Source organism: Perca flavescens, chromosome 3 (genome assembly GCF_004354835.1).
Source record: "Perca flavescens isolate YP-PL-M2 chromosome 3, PFLA_1.0, whole genome shotgun sequence".
Taxonomy (NCBI): domain Eukaryota; kingdom Metazoa; phylum Chordata; class Actinopteri; order Perciformes; family Percidae; genus Perca; species Perca flavescens.
The window spans coordinates 4,660,438-4,684,120 of NC_041333.1; the positions used below are offsets into that span (position 1 = coordinate 4,660,438).

General features: G+C 43.4%; 2 protein-coding genes across 5 annotated transcripts in view; both read left to right on the top strand.

The window, feature by feature from the left end:
- The window catches only part of fndc3a (fibronectin type III domain containing 3A), a 65,890-nt gene extending 60,296 nt beyond the window's left edge, over positions 1-5,594 (top strand). For all 4 annotated transcript variants that reach the window (XM_028570616.1, XM_028570645.1, XM_028570625.1 and 1 more), the window contains 2 exons: positions 1,016-1,140; positions 2,989-5,594. In XM_028570616.1, coding sequence (XP_028426417.1) covers positions 1,016-1,140; positions 2,989-3,312 — 449 coding nt within the window. In that variant the 3' untranslated portion in view covers positions 3,313-5,594. The remainder of the gene's footprint in view (positions 1-1,015; positions 1,141-2,988) is intronic.
- A 456-nt stretch (positions 5,595-6,050) lies between these two features.
- On the top strand, positions 6,051-20,729 carry mlnr (motilin receptor). The gene is made up of 4 exons (XM_028573683.1): positions 6,051-6,136; positions 15,516-15,892; positions 16,691-17,530; positions 19,861-20,729. The coding sequence occupies exons 3-4, from the start codon at positions 16,747-16,749 to the stop codon at positions 20,166-20,168; spliced, it is 1,092 nt and encodes a 363-aa protein (XP_028429484.1). The 5' UTR covers positions 6,051-6,136; positions 15,516-15,892; positions 16,691-16,746; the 3' UTR covers positions 20,169-20,729.
- Positions 20,730-23,683: the final 2,954 nt, after the last annotated feature.

Here is a 23,683-nt window from a genome sequence, read left to right on the forward strand (position 1 = left end):
AAGTGGACTCTCAACCATTAACTGTTTGAATTCAGACCAACTGTTTCAGCATTAGGTTTAAAGCCTATTAACATATTGATTCAAATTCACCCTGCCACTGTGCTTTTTTTCCATGATTACCAGTGCACTTTACCAGTTCAAAACAACCACTTACTTTTGTTGTTTTTGCTTAAAATGCCACCTACCTAAAGAAGAGCATGACTCACAGTTATGGCACCCCTCCCAATGGGGAAAATGTAGTTGTCTAGAACTCACTCTTACTTCATCCACTGAGCCACTGCACATATCAAAGCAAGTTATCTTGTAATAAAGCAAATGGTTTCTGTAGCAGGAACAAAAATCACCCAAAGCTCTGATTCAAACAGAAGGTTCACAGCACATATGACTTTTTTTTTTTTTTTTTTTTTTTGGTGTCTTTTTTTAATTCAAAGCTTCAACCGGTTTAAGCAAATGTGGTTTGTTCTAAATTCTAACCCAGAGGTTTCGTGGATTGCACTGCACGAGTTCAAACCAAATAGCGTTGTGGGTATTTGTTTACCCAAAATAGTCTTTCACACATCTCAGTGTGCAGTTACTGCTGTTCACCGAGGGCGTGCGTGTACCACTTATAACATTTACAAGAGCTGCTGTGTGTAGATGCTAGTGTAAATTTGTATTTCCACTTGTTAATATTATGGCACATGAAGTAAATCTACAGTTTGTTTTTTTTTAAATAATTTTTTGGGCATTTTCGGCCTTTATTTTGACAGGACAGCTAAGACATGAAAGGGAAGAGAGAGGGGGAATGATAAGCAGCAAAGGGCCACAGGTCAGAGTCAAACCCCGGCCCGCTGCATCGAGGACTAAACCTGTACATATGTGCGCCCGCTCTACCAACTGAGCTATCCGGGAGCCCTAGAAACCCTTTCTTGATCCGATTGATTGTTGTGATTGTCAAACGTTGAGTTACTGCAGATATCGCCCACCTTCATCGGTACTATTCATTACATCTGCGCTCTCTTGCTCCACCCTCCAGTCCCTAAAGTGGAGCGCCTGGATGACAACTCCTGCGAAGTCACATGGGAGGCCCTGCCGCCCATGAAGGGGGACCCGATCATCTACACCTTGCAGTGCATGATGGGAAACTCCGAGTTTAAACAGGTATGGATGTTGTTGCGTAGCGGTTTTGGTGCTCCCTCTTGGTGTTTGGTGTCTTTGCCTGCGGCTGACCTGTTATCCATCACAGTGGCCAGATGGATCCAGCAGGGCCTTTTTTAATGTTTTCACCATGGCTTCGAGGCGTTCTGCATAAGTCACCGCTGGCTTTAAATTGACCATTATGCAAAGGTCATTGATCCATGAGGCATCCCAGGTGTCTAGCCCCTGCCAGCACATTCAATCCTCTCAGTGGCCTCCAGCCATGTTAACTGTGAGTAATGGCCACTGCAGGCTTATGCTAAATTCACCATACATGCCAATTGAATCAGGGAGTTGAAATATGTGGTTGCCATCCATGTGACTTTTTTTTTTTTTTTCCATCCTAAATGTCAGTCTCAGTGGCCATGACTCAAAGCTCATGTTTAAGAAAAGGGAATTATTTATTTGCTGAGGATAGGAGAGTGATAGAGGCAGTTTGCTTCAGTCTTTGCACCAAGCAGGCTAGTGTAGTTCTTATTTTTTTTTTATACTTCTGCTAGTTTGAATGGGCCTTGTCTCCAATATGTTTCATTTCATTTTTCATTTTATTATTTATCTCGAACAATCAACAATGTTGCAAAAGAAAAAATTTAATTAAAACCACAAAATAAAACAGAATCAATCAGAATGTACCAAAAAGCAAAACAAATAAAAAAGGATTAGTTCAAGAAGGAGCAGGCGGAAGCAAATAGCTTGTTTGGTCCTGCCCCTTCTTCACAATATCATATTATTACAAAACAAATAGATATGCAAATACAGCATACAATCTTTAAGGTCCTACAATAACTTACAACAATACCTTTACATTACAATTCCATTCCTATGTTTCGGTCTATTCTTTTCTGTATTGGTCAAGTAATGATTTCTTTGTTTGATTACATCCCCAATTCATAACCAATAAAAACTGGGAAATTGTTGAATACAATTTTAGGCTTACTGTCATAATTGAAATGAAGAGAATCCAAAACGGGTCACTCTAGCAACCAAACAGATCAGGTCTACAAGGCCCTCTGAAAACGTGTGGGTGTGTCAGCTGGGCAAACGGCTAAGGCAGATGGCTTCCTCCTTCCTCCAAGGCGACAGACAACATAACTCTAACAAATAAATCATAAAATAGTCAAAGCTAAAAGAGGGAGGCCTAGCTGTTTTTCCCGTTATGCCTGACACTTGAAAGAGCTGAAAGGCAATGTCATCATTTTGTCAGCTTTGCTGTCCAGTTTAGCTTTCAGGATTACTAAAAGCATCTGCATTACATAGAGCTGCAAAGGCTAATCAATTAATGGATTAGTTGTCAACTATTAAATTAATGTGCAACTATTTTGATGATCGATTAATCAGTTTGAGTCAAAATTCTCTGATTCCAGCTTGTTAAATATGAATATTGTTCTAGTTTCTTCTCTCCTCTGTGACAGTAAAGTGAATATCTTTGAGTTGTGACAAAACGAGACATTTGAGGACGTCGTCTTGGGCTTTGGGAAACGCCGACCCACATTTTTCACCATTTTCTGACATTTTAGAGACCAAAGAACTAATCCATTAATCAAGAAAATAATCAACAGATTAAGAGACTATAAAAATAATCGTTAGTTGCAGCCCTATAATTACACAGTATTCCCTCAGTGATGTCTCATCATAAACATTGATAATGAAAGATGAAAAAGACCCAAATAAATCCGATATAGTAGACTATATCTCACTCCACCGTAAAATACAAAAAAACAACAACATATTTTTCACTCTCCCCCTGTCTAATTTTCAGTTTTTAATCACATTTCTTCTTCTTCTTCTTCTTCTCTTCCCTCTTGTTGGCAGGCCTACAAAGGCTCTGCCACATCCTTCCATGTCCAGAGCCTGCAGCCCAACAGCGACTACCGCTTCCGGGTGTGTGCTATCAGGCAGTGCCATGACGCCCCTGAGCTGAGCGGTCCCTACAGCCCCACAGTGACCCTCTCCCCCCAGCGGAGTGACGTGGCGCTGGGCGGCAGCGCGGCCGGCTCGGGGTCCAGGGCCGGCGCCGAGTCCAGCCGGTCCAGGCGGAGCATGACGGACGAGCAGTGCGCTTTCCTCCTCCTCATGGTCTTTGCCGTCATCGCCATCCTCATCGCTTTTGTCATCCAGTACTTTGTAATCAAATAAGCAGTTTGCGCCACCCAGCTGCAGGGTTATAGCTTTATTCTCCCCCCCTCCTCTCTCTCTCTCTCTCTCTCTCTCTCTCTCTCTCTCTCTCTCTCTCTCTCTCTCTCTCTCTCTCTTTTCTCTTTCTCTCTGTTGTTTTGTATTCTTCCTTTTGTACTTGTATTGTTTTTTTTCCGCTGTCAACAGAGTAATCGCGTTAGCTGCATTGGGGTGCAGCAGGAGGGACAGCTGGTGAGTCACAGCTGGATAGCAGTTTAAAAAAGTGAGGGCGTGACCCCCTATTTGGCACCTGTGATACCTTCCTGACTCTCCTGCCTTTGCCGGCCCGTCCCAACTTTGTGGTATCTGTTGTTCAGTTCAGATTTCTGTTTCGTCCTGATCAGCTTCCGGCGCGAAGAGGAAGCCCCGAAAGAGCAGGGATGTGGTTTATTTCTGGGAAAGGGTGGGGGGCGCTTTGACTCATGTACTTGTTGATTACAGTATATATAGATATATATATGCATATATATATGTGTATAGAAATAGTCATTATTTATATTTCCATTTATGTGTTCAGTATGAAACTGTTTTTGATAGATGTGTTCCAAAAATAGTATGTAGGTGTGTCATTAGCCTATGTGCTATTTGATCCCGGGACCTGATGGGCCAGTGTTTGCACAGTGGGTGGTGTTTCCAGATGTGTCTACTGTATGTAGTTAGTGCCACAGAGGTACACGGCTGGGAGGGCTTCAGGGCCAGATGAAGGGACTTAACCCCCCCCTGCTGGAGTTTAAGGGGTCTAGTGAGAGAAAGAAACCGAAATGAGAATCTTGTTCACACCATTGAGCGTTCATTTAGCACTTTCCAACCTTTTTGATGTTCAGAATGTTTAAGGATGCAAAAATGACTGGACAAATGTTAGTATATTTTTGTACAGTGACGACACAAGGACCTGTAAGTTTGAGAAAAAAAAAAAAAGCTCAGTATAAAGTTAGAAAACAAACAAAAACCAAACTAACAGTGAATTCTAATTATTTTTACTATTATATAGTTATACTGCTGCTTTACGAAATATTGTTGTTCAGCACAAAACATTTATGCTTATCTGTATGTTTTTTTTTTATTTAGTTTTTTTTTTATTTGATTTACCCCAGTAATTGATTTTGCACCTTAGTGAAAGAAAAGCCTCGACTGACTGCGTCTTGGTCTTGTGATGCATTTTATAGAACACACTTTGAGGTTGTGAAACCCTTCTTGTGTCTTGGATGTTTTAAAAGTTGTAGTATCACATAATGTGTCACTGAAACAGCTGATCTATCTCAGCAAAAAAAAAAAAAAAAAAAAAAAAGTATATACCAGTTGTTTCAGGGGCCTTAATTGGAGAGGAAAAAAAATCTCGGGAGAATTTTCTTAATTTCATAATTAAGTTTTGATGTTTTTCTTTTAGTGTTAGAAAACTCTAAAAATTAGTTTTATTTACTTTTATTTTTGCAACGTTTATTTGTTGTTAGGAAACCTACGTAATCGAGAGAGACAAAATTGGAAAGTAGTTTGATGTATTACTTATGATTTCTTTTGATTTCTTTTGTCAGGTCATACATGTGTGAAGTATATTTTTTTATAATATTGAAGTAATATAAGTTAATACTCTCCAGAGAAAATAATAAATCCTGAGTACTAATGAATCTTGGAACGCAAATGGCAGATACAAAATGTGTTATATCATGTACTTCCTGTGAATCTAAATTTGCCTTTTCTCTGTGTAAGTATTCGTAACAGATTTCTAACCGCTGAGGTTTCAGTGGTAATCTGACAGTCTAGTGGTTTTTTTTGGGCAGATAATTGCTGTTGCAACAGTAAAAATGAAATTACAGGTATCTTGCAAAACGTCTTGGATAATTACATGATTTGGTCTTTCAGACATTCTGCAAATGTCTCCTCTTTGTCATTTAAAGAATTCAAATCCCTATTTTTGATAGCGATTGCAACGTGTGCCATTTTATCGCCTCTTCATCCTGGGCTTACTACCTTTGGTTGTGGAGATTGACAAAATGCGACAAAAATGAGTAAAATATGCACAAAAATAGAGACCATTTTTATGTAATTTTAATGTTTGCAGTTACCTCATACACCGTACATTCCAAAATGAAAATTTGTTATACTATACATACTACCAGACATATCACTTTAAAAATGTTCGTTATGGGAAAAATGTATAATCATAGATGCGTATCTAAAGTGTATCTGTATAGCCATGATATCTACAAAGGATCCATGCACAATAAAAGATTTATAATTCTTAATCATGTTTGAAGTACTGGCATATGTTTGTCTTTTGATTTCTCATCAAATATAACATAGCCATGAAAATACTTGATTGATTAGCTTTCAGGTGCGTCTTATTTAACTGCCAGCTATAACCTAAACAACAATTGAATCACCTACACTCACCTAAAGGATTATTAGGAACACCTGTTAAATTTCTCGTTAATGCAATTATCTAATCAACCAATCACATGGCAGCTGCCTCAATGCATTTAGGGGTGTGGTCCAGGTCTAGACAATCTCCTGAACTCCAAACTGTCCGAATGGGAAAGGAAGGTGATCTAAGCCACTTTGAGCGTGGCATGGTTGTTGGTGCCAGACGGGCTGGTCTGAGTATTTCACAATCTGCTCAGTTGCTGGGATTTTCACGCACAACCATTTCTAGGGTTTACAAAGAATGGTTTGAAAAAGAAAAAAACAAGTATGCGGCAGTCCTGGGGGGCAAAAATTCCTTGTTGATGCTAGAGGTCGGAGGAGAATGGGCCGACTGATTCAAGCTGACAGAAGATCAACATCCAAGGTATGCAGCAAAGCATTTGTGAAGCCACGACACGAACAACCTTGATGCGGATGGGCTACACCAGCAGAAGACCCCACCGGGTACGACTCATCTCCACTAAAAATAGGAAAATGAGGCTACCATTTGCACAAGCTCACCAAAATTGGACAATTGAAGACTGGAAAAATGTAGCCTGGTCTGATAAGTCTCAATTTCCGTTGAGACATTCAGATGGTAGAGTCCAAATTTGGTGAATGAGAATGTGGATCCGTCATGCCTTGTTACCACTGGGCAGGCTGGTGGTGGGGGTGTAATGGTGTGGGGGATGCAATCCTATCAATATGGGCCAACATTTCTAAAGAATGTTTCCAGCACCTTGTTGAATCAATGCCACAAAAAATTAAGGCAGTTCTGAAGGCGAAAGGGGGTCAAACACATTATTAGTATGGTGTTCCTTATAATCCTTTAGGTGAGTGTATCTTGAAATACATAACAAAATCAATCGTCAGCTATTTTAATAATCTAATTGTAAAAGTAATTTATTTAAGCAAAAACACTAAAAATTCACTGGTTCCAGCTCTTTGCATTTTGTGCTTTTCTTAGTTTTTCATACTTGTAAATAGAATATTTCTTTGGTTTTGAGCTGTTGGTTGGACAAGATGCCTCAGGCTCAGGTAATTATTTGATAATGGAAATAATGGTTACTTGGAGCCTTCATTGATAGAAACCGTACTTAGCTCAGCTGCTACTTGCTAAAACTTGCTAACCTAGTCTGGTGAAACTAGTCTATATCCTTGATGTTCCATTTCTGGGATTGCTCCGTTGCCTCTGGAAAATCTGCCGGATTTCACTCATTTAGGCCGGATAGCCGTTGCCTTGGGCTTTCTTTATATTGGCATTCTAAACTCTCGTGGATTTGTGAGGACTATGGTTAACTGCTCCTCAGATCTCTGCAGGGTAAATCCAGACAGCTAGCTAGACTATCTGTCCAATCTGAGTTTTCTGTTGCACGACTAAAACTACTTTTAAACGTACACATATTCCACCAAAACAAGTTCCTTCCAGAGGCTATTTTGCAGAGATACCGCGGCTCTCCGTGAACCATCACCTTATCGTGGTGGAGAGGTTTGTGTGTCTCTGTGAACCTGAGGGCTGTGTTGTCTGGAGCTTTGTGCTCCTGGTAGGGTCTCCCAAGGCAAAGTGGTCTCAGGTGAGGGGCCAGACAAAGAATGGTTCAAAAACCCCAATGAAGAAGCAAGGTAGAGATGGAGTGACCCTGCCCGGAGGAAGCCCGGGGCCCCGCCTGGAGCCAGGCCCAGACGGCGGGCTCGCCGGCCGAGCGCCTGGTGGCGGGTTTGCCACGGAGCCCGGCCGGGCACAGCCCGAACAAGCTACGTGGCTCCCATCTCTCCAGCCCATGGGCCCACCACCTGTGGGAGGAACCGTTGGGGTCGGGTGCGATGCCACATGGGTGGCAGTGAAGGTCAGGGGCCTCGACGGACCAGACCCGGGCGGCAGACGCTGGCTCTGGGGGCGTGGAACGTCACCTCTCTGTGGGGGGGAAGGAGCCGGAACTGGTGCGGGAGGTGGAGCGCTACCGGTTAGATCTGGTGGGGCTTACCTCACGCACAGTCTCGGTTCTGGAACCATACTCCTGGATAGGGGTTGGACTCTTTTCTTCTCCGGAGTTGCCCAGGGTGTGAGGCGCCCGGGCGGGTGTGGGGATACTCACAAGCCCCGGCTGAGCGCCCGCTGTGTTGGAGTTTACCCGGTGGACGAGAGGGTCGCCTCCCCACGCCTGCGGGTTGTGGGGGAAAACTCTGACTGTTGTTTGTGCATATGCACCAAACAGGAGTTCGGAGTATTCGGCCTTCTTGGAGACCTTGACTGGAGTCCTGCATGGGGCTCCAGTGGGGGACTCCATTGTTATGCTGGGGGACTTCAACGCACACGTGGGCAATGATGGAGACACCTGGAGAGGCGTGATTGGGAGGAACGGCCTCCCTGATCTAAACCAGAGTGGTTGTTTGTTGTTGGACTTCTGTGCTAGTCATGGATTGTCTATAACGAACACCATGTTCGAACATAGGGATGCTCATAAGTGTACCTGGTACCAGAGCACCCTAGGCCAAGGTCAATGATCGATTTCATAATTGTTTCATCTGATCTGAGGCCGTATGTTTTGGACACTCGGGTGAAGAGAGGGGCAGAGCTGTCAACCGATCACCATCTGGTGGTGAGTTGGGTCAGGGGGTGGGGGGAAGACTCTGGACAGACCTGGTAAGCCCAAACGTGTAGTGCGGGTAAATTGGGAACGTCTGGAGGAGGCCCCTGTCCGACAGACTTTCAACTCACACCTCCGGGCGGAGCTTTTCGTGCATCCCTGTGGAGGCTGGGGGCATTGAACCCGAGTGGACAATGTTCAAAGTTTCCATTGCTGAAGCTGCGGCGAGGAGCTGTGGTCTTAGGATCTTAGGTGCCTCAAGGGGCGGTAACCCACGAACACCGTGGTGGACACCAGTGGTCAGGGAAGCCGTCCGACTGAAGAAGGAGTCCTTCCGGGATATGTTATCTCGGAGGACTCCGGAGGCAGTTGCAGGGTACCGAAGGGCCCGAAGGGCTGCAGCCTCTGCCGTGAAAGAGGCAAAGCAGCGGGTGTGGGAGAAGTTTGGAGAAGACATGGAGAAGGACTTTCGGTCGGCACCAAAGTGTTTCTGGAAAACTGTTCGCCACCTCAGGAGGGGGGAAGGGGAACCATCCAAGCTGTGTACAGTAAGGATGGGACACTGTTGACCTCCACTGAGGAGGTAATAGGGCGGTGGAGGGAGCACTTTGAGGAACTCCTGAATCCGACTAATACGCCCTCTATGTTAGAGGCAGAGCTGGAGGATAACGGGGATTGTCGTCGATTTCCCAGGCGGAAGTCACTGATGTAGTCAAACAACTACACAGTGGCAAAGCCCGGGGATTGATGAGATCCGTCCAGAAATGCTCAAGGCTCTGGGTGTGGAGGGGTTGTCCTGGTTGACACGCCTCTTCAACATTGCGTGGAAGTCTGGGACGGTGCCAAAGGAGTGGCAGACTGGGGTGGTGGTTCCTCTTTTTTAAAAAGGGGACCAGAGGGTGTGTGCCAATTATAGGGGTATCACACTTCTCAGCCTCCCTGGTAAAGTCTACTCCAAGGTGCTGGAAAGGAGGGTTCGGCCGATAGTCGAACCTCGGGTTGAGGAGGAACAATGCGGATTCCGTCCTGGTCGTGGAACAACGGACCAGCTCTTCACTCTCGCAAGGATCCTGGAGGGAGCCTGGGAGTATGCCCAACCGGTCTACATGTGTTTTGTGGATTTGGAGAAGGCGTATGACCGGGTCCCCCGGAGATACTGTGGGAGGTGCTGCTGGAGTATGGGGTGAGGGGGTCTCTACTCAGGGCCATCCAATCTCTGTATGACCAAAGTGAGAGCTGTGTCCGGGTTCTCGGTAGTAAGTCGGACTCGTTTCAGGTGAGGGTTGGCCTCCGCCAGGGCTGCGCTTTGTCACCAATCCTGTTTGTAATATTTATGGACAGGATATCGAGGCGTAGTCGGGGTGGGGAGGGGTTGCAGTTTGGTGGGCTGGGGATCTCATCGCTGCTCTTTGCAGATGATGTGGTCCTGATGGCATCATCGGCCTGCGACCTTCAGCACTCACTGGATCGGTTCGCAACCGAGTGTCAAGCGGTTGGGATGAGGATCAGCACCTCTAAATCGGAGGCCATGGTTCTCAGCAGGAAACCGATGGAATGCCTTCTCCAGGTAGGGAATGAGTCCTTACCCCAAGTGAAGGAGTTCAAGTACCTTGGGGTTTTGTTCGCGAGTGAGGGGACAATGGAGCGGGAGATTGGTCGGAGAATCGGGCGCAGCGGGTGCGGTATTGCATTCAATCTATCGCACCGTTGTGACGAAAAGAGAGCTGAGCCAGAAGGCAAAGCTCTCGATCTACCGGTCAGTTTTCGTTCCTACCCTCACCTATGGTCATGAAGGCTGGGTCATGACCGAAAGAACGAGATCCAGGGTACAAGCGGCGAAATGGGTTTCCTCAGGAGGGTGGCTGGCGTCTCCCTTAGAGATAGGGTGAGAAGCTCAGTCATCCGTGAGGAGCTCGGAGTAGAGCCGCTGCTCCTTTGCGTCGAAAGGAGCCAGTTGAGGTGGTTCGGGCATCTGGTAAGGATGCCCCCTGGGCGCCTCCCTAGGGAGGTGTTCCAGGCACGTCCAGCTGGGAGGAGGCCTCGGGGAAGACCCAGGACTAGGTGGAGGGATTATATCTCCAACCTGGCCTGGGAACGCCGATCCCCAGTCGGAGCTGGTTAATGTTGCTCGGGAAAGGGAAGTTTGGGGTCCCCTGCTGGAGCTGCTCCCCCCGCGACCCGACACCGGATAAGCGGACGAAGATGGATGGATGGATGGACCGCGGCTTTTCTCCGGTGCTTAGCACCGCCCAAGACCAGTGGTGTAGTCTATGTGATAGGCAGGTATACGCAGTATACCAACTAAGAAAGCTCCAGGATTTCCATATACCCACTTAAAAATGCCCAAACATACTTTCCATTATACTTTTGATATATTTTAAATAAAGGTATTTCCACCGCAAATTGGTGCATAACGGTGTATCCAAATACAGGCAATTAAGTCGTTGATGTTCAAAACTTCCTTGGGGAAGGACACCCAGATACCCCACTATAATATTCCCCCCCCCCCAAAGGATAGATAGCTAGATAGATAGATAGATAGATAGATAGATAGTACAGTATACCCACTACAATACATTAGACTACACCACTGCCGAAGACGATTGTGATTGGTTTTAAAGAAATGCCAATAAACCAGAGAGCGTTTTCCTCCCATCCCAGAATGCTTCCTGCGCACTTTGGAGGAGGGTCTGGCAAAGCGACACTTGAAACAAACCTAACCATGGGTTAAAGTGACCAGAAACTAAATTTGGAAAGAAATAAAATGCATGAAGGACCACAGCTTCTCAGGTGTTACATACTGTAGGTGGCCATGGTATAAGGGGTATTGATATAGAAAACCACTAACTAGGTTACGCCGTGCCATGGTGGGCTTCTGCCTTGTCCATTATCTTAATATCATAAATAGACATTCTAAATAAATAGCATCTGGCTGAGAGAGCACAGACTTTGACCATTAGCAAAAATGGTACTTGGATCATTTCCTTATCTTTGTAACTTTTGTAATAGTTCAAATTATGTGAAAATGTTGGGGAAAACAATAGCTCAGATTCAAGTATGCTTAACCTTCTCAGAAGTCATGACATGTTATGTCCCGTTGCAATGTTTTATGGTATATGAAGTAAACACTTGACCAAGTTGACATGCTTTATGGCCCAGCTTGTCTCAAAAACATCAACCAACAACCAGTAATGAAAATCCTCACATCCAAGGAAAAAACAGAGCTGTGGGGAAAGAAATATAAAGTAACTTTAATCTGTATTTTAGTTTAACAAAGGGACAGGTTTATGAATTTATTAACGTGGTCATTCAAAGTGGTTTACAGGCCAAACAATTACGACAACCAAACAGAAGTATAAAATGAGATAAATGTAAGTGCAGACATGTTTAAAACCAGATTCAAATTGGATGAATTAAAAAGCATAATGGCTATAAGCCGTTTCATTACACTTGGATTGAACTCTGGGCACCAGTAATGAACCAGTCCCTGCAGAGCTACTCATACTCAGTAAAAATATCTGGGATAGATTTTGGCCCGGACCATTGAATGACTTGGACAATAAATAGTCAGGTCAGGATACTTTATCAGTACCAGTAGGTAAACTAGGTGTACAGTCTAAGAGGCAGGACATCCTTAAAACTTTGTAGACCACCATATAACATGCAACGCACAAAACATTAAAACATATAAAACATAGAACATGGATAAAATAAAACAGTACATTACCACATTGACTTATGCAGTTACATGCAGAAATTCTACAGCTAGTACATGACCAAGATGCTTGTGTGTTGTGTGCAAGTCATTCCACAGTTTGTTCAACAGAGTGATTGCTGCTGGGACAAAATGGTTTTTAAATCTTGTAGTTCTACCACCAGGGACTGATAGCCTCCGTCCAGAGGGCAGATACTGGAATGAACCCTATTCAAAGGGTGCAGGCTATCTTCTAAGATGGCCGTAGCTATCCGCTGTAGTTGTTTAGCAAACAGGGGTGTGGGGTGCGGCTGGGACTCACCAGTCAGCTTACTTGTCCATCTTACAATTTGATTTAGGCGATTCTTGTGCTTAACTGTGACACCCCCAAACCACGACACTAAGGAGAAAGATATGATGGATTCAATAAAAGGCATGATACAATAATGTCATCGTGGTCTTGTCTATATAGATAGGGCATTGAAATCAATTCTATAGTTAACCAGAAGCCAGTGCAGGGATGTAAGAATAGGAGCAATGTGTTCTCTCCTCTTGGTGTTAGTTGTTCTTCTAGCCGCCGCATTTTGAATGAGTTGCAACTGTCTAATGGTCTTATTGGGGAGGTCATAAGGGGTACATAACCACCATTGTGTTTTCACAGAAGATGATAAAGATAGGTGGTCACAACAACATCCCAGGTTTGTGTGGGTGGGCTTGTTTAACTATATTCGTGGGGTCCAATAACCGGGAGTCCAGTAATACTTGTGGGGTCCTGACAGCTTTGTGGGGCCAAAATGCTGGACCCCACAAGTTTAAAGGGCTGCGTGAGGGTTAAGACTTGGTTTTGGGATTAGGGATAAAGTTAGGTTATGGTTAGGGTGAGGGTAAGGGTTAAGGTTAGGCATTTAGTTGTGATGGTTAAGGTTAGGGTAAGGGGCTAGGGAATGCATTATGTCAATGACGGGTCCCCACAAAGATAGTGCCACAAACCTGTGTGTGTCTGAGAAATCCTGTTGAATGAAAGCTTCTGGAGTATGATATAAGAGTGCCCGTTCATTGCAAAAGCACACCTAAGTGGTGTAAGAAGGGGAGCCATGATTAATGAGGGTGAAAGTGGGCTTATTCGTCTCGGTCACCGTTCTGTGTACAACATTGGCTCTTGTTGAGAGACGGACTGGAAATGCATTAAAATAAAGGGCAAACAAGCGTTTCCCTGTTCGTGTCGCTTTGACAGGAGTAAACAATGACAGGGGAGGGACGTTCCTGCTGCCCCTCTGAGGTCCGAGTGCTGCATCCGGCTGGTGGATCAGCTCAGCGCTAACACACAAACACACCCCAATGTCAGTGCTACTCTCGTTACAAAGGTTCACTTAGATCTAATGGATATGGTGGCTCTCGACCAACAGAGCACACCACTGGCCATCCAGCAGGTCAAACAGGCTTTGGAGACTGTTTCCCTAGATACAAAATAGGAAAACCTGTAGATCAGGAACAAGAAAACACACTGATTAACTAGTAGAATCAATCTAGAATGCATATTATATATGATATAAATGATCTGATTCTGATAAATGATCAAATATGCATCCCCTGCGTGCCAACCCTTTCGATTTCCCTGCCCCTCTCCCTGCTGTTCTCCTGGAGTTTCAATTCCCCCTATTTTTCCATGATGAAATATCAAAACCTGCCCAGCCACTTTAGTTAGAAATAGAGGCGGGTCACTGCTGTTTGTGATAGTTTTCAACGGCCAACGAGGAAACACCAGCACTAACATCACACTCATTCCCACCAATGGTGGAACTTTATCACTCAGTGACCCAACGACAGAATTTCCAGGTCCTAGGGCTCGTCCCTACAGTCCATTCAATAAGGACTGTTCAATTCACACACAGAGGCTACAGCTATCCAGTTGTCATACTGATCCGCTGAGCTTAAAACACTCTCACTCCAAAACTTGAATATGACTGAAAACATCAGAATTTGTGGATTAGTGCAATGTGAAGTCCAGAACACTTTGCACTGACTTGTTGCAATTAACACTAAATTAAAGCTTTTATTGTTATACTGAAAACCAGACTGTAAACTGTGACCAGGTGGAAAAACTCACACGTTTAGTTTTTTTACTTTTTTTTTGGCCCTGGTTACACCTTTAAGTAATGACCAAATGTTTTGTATAAATTCTTAAAATGGCATGGGGGGTGACATGCAGGAAATCATCACAGGTCGGACTCGAACCCTGGACCTTCTGCGTCGAGGCATACACCTCTATAAATGTGTGTGCCCCCTCGACCAACTGAGCGAACCCGGCCGCGGCATTCCTTTTCTTAAGATAATTTTTTTTGGGCAGGACAGCTTAAGACTGGAAAGGGGAGAGAGAGAGAGAGAGAGGGGGGCGGTTGATGACACGCAGCAAAGGGCCGCAGGTCAGAATTGAATATGCGGCCGCTGCGAGGACTGAGCCTTTGTACATGGGGTGCATGCTCAACCAGGTGAGCTCCCCAGGCACCCCCAGAATGGCATTCCTTTTTAACCAGCATTGTTGAAGTTACAAGCCAATATAACAAGCCTGATAGGTAACGTGAGGGTGAAGGGGAAGTGGTGTGTGTGTGTGTGTGTGTGTGTGTGTGTGTGTGTGTGTGTGTGTGTGTGTGTGTGTGTGTGTGTGTGTGTGTGTGTGTGTGTGTGTGTGTGTGTGTGTGTGTGTGTGTGTGTGTGTGTGTGTGTGTGTGTGTGGAGTGATGAAGCAGAGAGACAGATAGGGCTAGTGGACAATTAAGCAAAACACAGAACCCATTTTTCAGTGACTACTTCCAGACAGCTTGGCAAACACACTGAGATTTCAGTCATTAATAAAATGATATCCCTCTTTATATGTATATTTCTTATGTATTAATGCTCAGTCCAGATTAGTATGATCCTTAGTCTGCATTTATTCTCCAAGAGGTGCAGCAGTGGTGGTGGGGGGGTTCCCTTAAACCTTGTGTGGTGTTCATATTTTCGTTACACAGCCAATGTTCCCGGGTATGGTGGACCCACCACATTATTAGGCTTTTTAAATCAATACAGCCATAAGAATTTAGGTAAAAATACTTAACAGAGGTTTACTTTAGCTCCATTACCAATGATATATACATCCTTTATGGTTCATATTTGCAATTTACCCCTGTGAGATCACATTTATGGTCATATGATCATTTTCGTTTTTTGTGAGAAAACAAGGAAATTCAATTATAAAAAAGGTAAAAAACAACAAATAACAATATTTTTAATCAGAACAGGTGAAAGTGCTTGAAATGTAACAATTTTGTAACTTTGTGTGGGAATAGCAGGTGCAGAAAGACAACCTAGTTTCATAGCACCTACAATTAAATATACTCTGGTCCAGTAGACCCGAACACCTCATATGTAATAGTTAGGGGTGGGGGGTGGGGTGTACCGTGTGCAGTCATTGAAAATAAGTTATTTTTTTATGTTCTTCACAGAAAATTCTTTTAGGTCCCACAGACCCGAACAACAAACAAGAGTTCAATCTTATTCCCTCCATTTTATGCCTTTTACGTCGTCCGTCCCGTCATCATTTGATGCTACTGAGATTACTTACACGCACACACACACACACACACACACATACACACACAAACACACACACACACACACACACACACTGTTGCTCCCTGACTCCTCGGGGCACTGTGGAGGAGGTGCTTTCCCCAGAGCTCCACTGCTTATTGAGCATCAGGGACCGGCTCTGCCACTTTGTGAGATTCTCCTGCTGCTGCTGCTGCTCTCCACTGACACACAGCAACACAACAGAGACCAACGAAGTTAAAAGGTTGAGATATCCAGCTCAGTTGTAAAGGTAAAGTCACCAGCAAAGAGTTATTTTACCTTTTAGAATGTTTTTTTTTTTTTTTTTCAGAGTTGAAGTTAAAGGATCACACCAGTGATTTTGCATGTTTTTAGCCCTTTTTACTACCTGCTTTCACTTCATTGAAAATCATGTTGTTGTGTTTCACATTTTTAAAAAGTTTTTCCAGGCATTCACTGGCTTTCATTCATTTCTGCATAGTACGAAAATGAATAAGTAGACACTTGAGTTGTGTAATAATGTAATAAACATACCCAAATGAAATCTGCAGATTATTATTACTTTTTATTTATTTTTTTTACCAGTTTTCAGGTCTGTTCCAGAATGAAAATCGGTTTGGGGGTGGTGTTAACATTTTGAGTTTTATTTATATTTTTTAATTTGTAGACAGTTTGCTGAAAATCTGCAAAAAATGTCTGCAGAATTCTGTGTCCGCACATTCCGTGTGGCCCTGATCATAAACTGTGCATTTATCTTTGTCATAGTTTAAATTGTTGCTACAAGGAATGCAGTGCAATGCATTTCAAGTCACTAACGACATTACCTTGCAACAATAATGAAGAAAAAAATATTTCAAATTTCATGTTCATGGTAATAAACTTAGAGACAGGTGTTCGTAATGTACAGTACATAAATGAAGAGAAACCAACAGCTGCCTGGAATTTTGTAAAATGTCTCCACAGCATGGCAGCAGAAATATTAAGTCTACACATTTGTAGTTTAGAGAGATAAAACTTGAACAAAATACCGGTTTCGTCCTGTAATGGTCCCATTTGTTTCTCTCCTCAGTGTGTGTTGAGTCTTGGTTTCACACTTTGCTCTGCCAGCACTTAGCGGAGGTGGGCATGCCCTGGACCAGACCCCAGGTGGAGCTTCCTGCTGGCGGAGCAGAGGCCATGGACCAGTACAACGCAGACGACCACCACTTTGATGGCTCCCTGTTCCCCACCTCCACCCTCATCCCCGTCACTGTCATCTGCATCCTCATCCTCATCATCGGGGTGACGGGCAACACCATGACAATCCTCATCATCCAGCACTTCAAGGACATGAAGACCACCACCAACCTGTACCTGTCCAGCATGGCGGTGTCTGACCTCCTCATCTTCCTGTGCCTGCCCTTTGACCTGTACCGCCTGTGGAAGTACGTGCCCTGGCTGTTTGGGGAGCGGGTGTGCCGCCTCTATCACTACATCTTTGAGGGCTGCACCTCGGCCACCATCCTTCACATCACGGCGCTGAGCGTAGAGCGCTACCTGGCCATCAGCTTCCCCCTCAGGAGCAAAGTGGTGTTGACCAGACGCAGGGTCCAGTACATCATCCTCGCCCTGTGGCTTTTCGCCCTGGTGTCTGCGGCTCCAACGCTCTTCCTGGTTAGCGTGGAGTATGACAATGACACAAACCCGGACTACAGTACCGGGCAGTGCAAGCACACTGGCTACGCTATTAGCTCTGGGCAGCTGCACATCATGCTGTGGGTGTCCACCACCTACTTTTTCTGCCCGATGCTCTGCCTCACCTTCCTCTACGGCTCCATCGGGTGGAAGTTGTGGAAAAGCAAAAATGACCTGGAAGGCCCCTGTACTTTGGCCCGTGAAAGGTCCCACAGGCAAACTGTCAAGATCCTGGGTGAGTGCACACATGTACATATGTGTTTCTTCTGTGCATTCTAAAATATTTCCCTGCTTTTTATTGCCAGGAACTAAAAAAAAAAAAATGCAGACAATCCAGATTCAGGAGGGACAGCATATACAACTCTCTTTGTAATGTAGGTAAAAAAAAAAGGCTTAAACCAGAAATTAAATTTAATTTCCAGAGCACATTAAAACACAGTTTAAGCTGACCAAAGTGCTATACAAATAAAGCACTAAGGTGCTGTATAAAAGAACTTTGAAATAGACAGTAATAAAGTAATAAAGTAAAAAGAAAACGCAAAAGGAACATCCCTACGACAACAACAAGCAGCAGCTCACAAAAACAGAATTCTAGACATGATAACAGATAGAGAGAGATTAGTGTGTTTCTGTAAAAAGGCGCAAGTGAGTAAAAATGTGTCTTTAGTCCAGATTTAAAATGTGATTTTACACAATCAATCTGACTTTCATTGTTATCGAGGCAATAAAAAAACAGGCTGGCTTGTTTTCTGCACTGCCTCTGTTGTGGGTATTCATATATATATATATATATATATATATATATATATATATATATTATATATATAATTTAAAGAACTGATTTGTACTACATTTAAAACCTAAAGCTCTTCTGTTAAATCTAGCTCTCTGTAAGTGCTTTCTCTGGGCATTCTGCTTTATGTCTGCAAGTTGAGGATAGCGGGCACCACCGCGTGTGCTGTTGTCGATAGCAGCTTGTCAATTATTCAGTTTTGTATGAAGCCAATCAAGTCCAGCCACTGACTGCACATACTGATTGGGTTCATATCCAGCTCTGGCATATTGTGCAGGAAACCCTGTTTTACAGTAAAGGACCGTGGCCAGGCCAATCTGCGTTAAACCAAATATTTAATCGTGATTAGAATATTAATGCTGTCCATTAGCTGAGCACACACTGCACAGAGCTCATGTTGTCAGACTTGCTGCCGTTGTTGTATCCACATTTGTTGAATCCCAAATTGGATTGTCATCAGAGGCCTCCATAAATCAACCATAATGGTTGCTCCCACAGTCCTGGGCTCCTTCATAATCTGTTGGTGTCACACATCTCAGGAGTCACTCAATGATCTGTGTTCCCGTACGACAAGACGTGATCAATTCTGGACACAACTGTGGCATCTGTTCACTCCACTCATTGTGAATCCACTATGTACTGTAGGTCTTAAATTTATTTATTTGTTAATTCACAAATAATTAGGCTTATGCAGGCCTCTCTTTTAATTATTGAATTGACATGTATTATCCTTACAGAAATGACTGCCCCCATCAGACAAATTGATGGTCATTTCATCTGCAGGGGCTTCTTGATCAATACCAGTGACTCAGTGATGACCTCACCCAGCACTGAGATTTCTGTCTTTCAAAAGCTAAATAAAGCAGTGTTCTTTTTTTAGGTTTGTGTTTGGGTAATGTTTTCTCCTCAGTGGTGTGGCTGCATATATGAGCTATTACTTTTAAAAATATAATATATGAGCATATATTTAGCTCTCTTACTTGCCTGTATTTTGAAAATGTGACTTCACTGTTGCAGACCACCATCACTTAAGGGAATAAGGGAGGTTGTGCAAGTGTGTGTGTGTGTGTGTGTGTGTGTGTGTGTGTGTGTGTGTGTGTGTGTGTGTGTGTGTGTGTGTGTGTGTGTGTGTGTGTGTGTGTGTGTGTGTGTGTGTGTGTGTGTGTGTGTGTGTGTGTGTGTGTGTGTGTGTGTGTGTGTGTGTAAAGGAAAAATTATTTTGATGCTAATTGCTGCAGGTCGTTAATACTGCAAATGCCAAGGGTGACCATAGACCATCATCATAGATCAGAGGTTACTTTAAAATTCTGAAAAACTATTTTTCTAATCAGCTGGTTATTATAAACGAGCCCGACATGAACACACTATGTTCTGTAAAAAATTGGAATAATACTGATGATCTAACATGTGAGATTTATGTATCGCTCCTCTCGCTGGTTTGAAGCGGGCAGGGCTCTGATGAAGAAACAATCTGAATTTAACAATACCAGAATTGGTTGTTGCTAGAAAGAGGCAGCTTTTTATCTTAACTTAGTCACATTCAGGATTTATGTTTTAATATTTGGACAGAGCCAGGCTAGCTGTCTATCCCTGTTTCCAGTGTTAAGCTAAGCTAACCAGCAGCTGGCTGTAGCTTCAGTAGTGGTATCAATCTTCTCATCTAACCCTCTAAAGAAGGGGAATAAGTGTATTTTCCAAAATGTCAAGCTATTCCTGAAATCCTCTTTTAAATGAAACTCATTTCCCCCTGCAAACTATATTTCCCCCCTCAGTGGTGGTGGTGCTGGCCTTCATCATCTGCTGGCTGCCTTACCACATTGGCAGGAACCTCTTTGCCCAGGTGGACGACTATGACACGGCCATGCTGAGCCAGAACTTCAACGTGGCGTCCATGGTGCTGTGCTACCTCAGCGCCTCCATCAACCCCGTGGTCTACAACCTCATGTCTCGGAAGTACAGGGCCGCAGCCAAACGCCTCTTCCTGCCGCATCAGCCGCCCGGACAAGCCCAGCGCAGCCAGAGACAGCTCTGCGTCAACGACCACATCTCCACCCTGAATGAAAGCCTGACTGGGGTCTGAGGGGCCTCAGCGAACTCTTAAACAGTGTTTTTTTTTTTTTTTTTTTTTTACAGCTGTGTTTGACTTCATCAGCAAGGGAGAGTTTGCAGGCGTCTTTAAAGTTCGGGAGTTGCAGATAAAAGAGGAAACTCGGTGAAGATGTGTAGAGGAGGAATGCTTGTTCCACTTAGTCTTTCAGTGGGGAAAGCAGGGCCGAGAGCTCCACTGCACTTCAATGCAAAATCAGATTTTACCACACCTCAGTGGTATTTTGTTCACAGAGACCGGGTGAACGATCACATTTAATTTCTGTTGAAATGAAGAATTACGTGGATTTCAAGCAAAGAATGTTCATGTTTCAGTGTTACACCTCATGCAAAATGATTTACCGGTACATTGTGTGTAGCTTCACGTTATTTCTTGCTCTGTGTCAGCGCTTACTGAACACATGCACCATTTCAGTTCACAGCTACCATCAGTCCACAGCACTGATTAGTAAGGGATCCCTCTTTGTTACTGTAATGACGGATGAGGTTTATTCACATTTAAAATGACTGTTCATTTATTATGTTTAATTGTAGTTGTAAGGTTGAATTTGTTTAATGTATGGTAACAGTTTTTATCATTATGGTTTGTTGTTCTCATAAATTAAGAAAAACAAAACAAGTAAACCTATTAGCTGTGGTTCATTAGTTGTGCAGATATGAAATTGGATATTCCTGCGTGCGTGTGTGTGTGTGTGTGTGTGCGTGTGTGTGTGTGTGTGCGTGTGTGCGCGTGTGTGTGTATGTGTGTTTGCAGGGCTGTGTGCCATCTCTCAAGTGAATACATTGAACATAAACTTCATAAAGTAGATTAATATGTAAATGGGACAGTTGATGTCTGTGTGTGTGATACAGAGGCCACCTGGGCCCTGAGGTTTTGGGGCTGTGGACGTGCCGGCCATCATGTAATCTGACACAGTTATTATATTACCTGGGCTCTGAGTTGGATTTAGGCTGGCAGCCAATGTCCCTTCATCATCATATTCAAAGTAATGGCTGCTCTAAGTGCATTTCAAAGCGAAAAAAAAAAAGAAAAAAGATATTAACTTGTCAGCAGCGGCAGAGGGTATTGCTTTTATTGCTTCCACTTGCATAATCTTGACACCATTGTACAATTCTTCTTTGACGTTGCATTTTGGATTAGAAACGACTTACACACTTTTGTACAGAGGTGTGGAATCAAATCACAAATTTGATGACTTAAGACTCGACTAGACAAACTGACAAAAGACTTGCAACGCAACCCCAGTGACTCGTGACTTCACTTGGACTTGGGCCTTTTGACTTGAAAGTAGTTGGTGCCTTCCCCCAAGCCCAAATATTAAAAAGCATGTTTTTAGTTTTTTTTTAAAGGGTGCCACAAATCAATTCATCATCCTTCAATTCCTGACTCAATTAACGTTAACGCTATTCATACTGGATCCTTTCATTTAGACAAGAGAGACTAGTCTTACAGAAAATATCCTACAATTTTGGGAAAAGAAAGTTATAGACAATCTGTCCATAAGAGATAAGTTAAATAAAACAAGACAGGACAGAAAAATACATTACAAATCATTTTTGTAAGTGTAATAGTGTAATATACTATGACTCTGTTGTTAAAATGGCATTACATTGAAGCGTGCATTATGGCTTGTTTTGGACTCGAAACTCAAAATTTAGGACTTGGGACATGACTCAGGATTCGAGTGCAAAGGCTTGAGACTTATTTGTAACTCTTAAAACATTGACTTGGTCCCACCTCTGCTTTTGTACCTCATGCACTCTGACAAGAAAGGTAACGTCAAAGTTATGCATTTTTAATCTGAACACCGTATAATCCCAAAATAAACTCCAGTTTTCCAGGTCCTGTCTACCATACATCTTGTTCTTTAAAAGGAACTGTCGTGATTTTGCCCATGAGTCATCGGCCTTGGTCTGCACAAATACAAAGAGACCAACTCGCTCTGGGCTGACTCATCCTCGTGACACTTTTTTCCCTGAACCATTCATCTCTGCCAGGCGAGCTGAAGCAGCGGCTAAAAGCTTATGTCGACAGACTATCCTGCCATCACCTGGGGAAAGATCAGCAAGCAGCACGACTCCTCGGCTGGTTATTTTCTTCACTGATAATGAAGAGAGTGTCTGTGAGCGGCTCAACCAGAGCTGTCAACAACACCTCCCTCCCTCAGGCCTCCTTCACACCACCTCAAATCATTCAGCATTAGAAATATACACTTTGTATTGCATTGACTCAACTCTAAGGTCATTTCCCCTGCTTCTCCATCAGAAAACCTCTAACATGCTCCACACATACTTATTCCTCTCATCTTTTGGATCTGTAATATACAGTGATTTATTTGAATAAAAAAAAAAAAGAATTCTGAATATATAGCTCAAATGTAATATTTAATGAGAGATTCACGGTCATCTCCAAATGAAACTTGCTGCAATTGAAGTTGATATTCTTCTGGAATATGAATGTTTTCTGACAGCTGCACAAGCCTACGTCATTTCAGTGTAATGATATTTTCTACCAGAGGGGGGGAGCCAAAGACTACTGCTGTCACTGTTCATGCATGGGTAAAGACGAATTACAGCAAACATAAAACGTTTCCTGGGATTTCGATATGGATTACACATTGCTTTTAAGCTTACATAAACACTGCTCTTTGAGTTTAAAGCTTCTGATTTTCACTCCTCCCTGTAAGAATTCTTTATCAGCTTCCCCTTTCAGCCCATTTCCACAAATTATCAGCAACACATATTCACATCCTGTTTGGCTCCCCTGTGCTTGCTGGTCCATGCATGTGGCCACAGGAAGCCGCACTAAAATGGAGGTTATTTGGGAGAAAGGTCTGCACGGCAACTTCTTCTAGAAAGTCTGCATTGGTTCACGTTCACACCGCAAGTCTTAATGCTTAATTCAGATTTTTTTTTTTTTGCTCGGATCTGATTTTTTGTTTGGCTGTTCACATTACCTTTTTAAAATGTGGCCTATATCAGATTCCAGTGTGAACTGTTTGCGGTTTCGAACTGACCCGCGTGCGCGAAAGAACAATAACAATGACATCAGACGCAGCATGCTGTTGTACTAAAGTTAGGGAGGTTATGGAGGAAGTACGCATTTTAGCTTTTATTTCAAAATGTTTGTATAATGGCAGCCGTAACAGCTTGAAGGCTCTTCACCTTCCTTTGACACTGCTGCCACGTCCTCCTGTGTCCCCGTTCATCCATTTTGTTTGCTATGTTGTTTTTTTTTAAACGGAGCGGTTACAGTATGACCCTTCTAGTTTTGATTGAATTGAAGTATCTCCCCACACTCCCTCCATTGACTTGCTCCATCACTGTTCTCCATGTTGTAGGCCTAGTCAAGTTTTTATGTTAGTGTCTGTGTCTAGGGCTAACTCCTGCCGGCACATAATTGTGACAAATGTTGATTATAGATTGACGTAAAAGTGTCATCAAATCCGCCTTGGTTGTTCACACTGCAGCCGCATTGATAAAAAATCA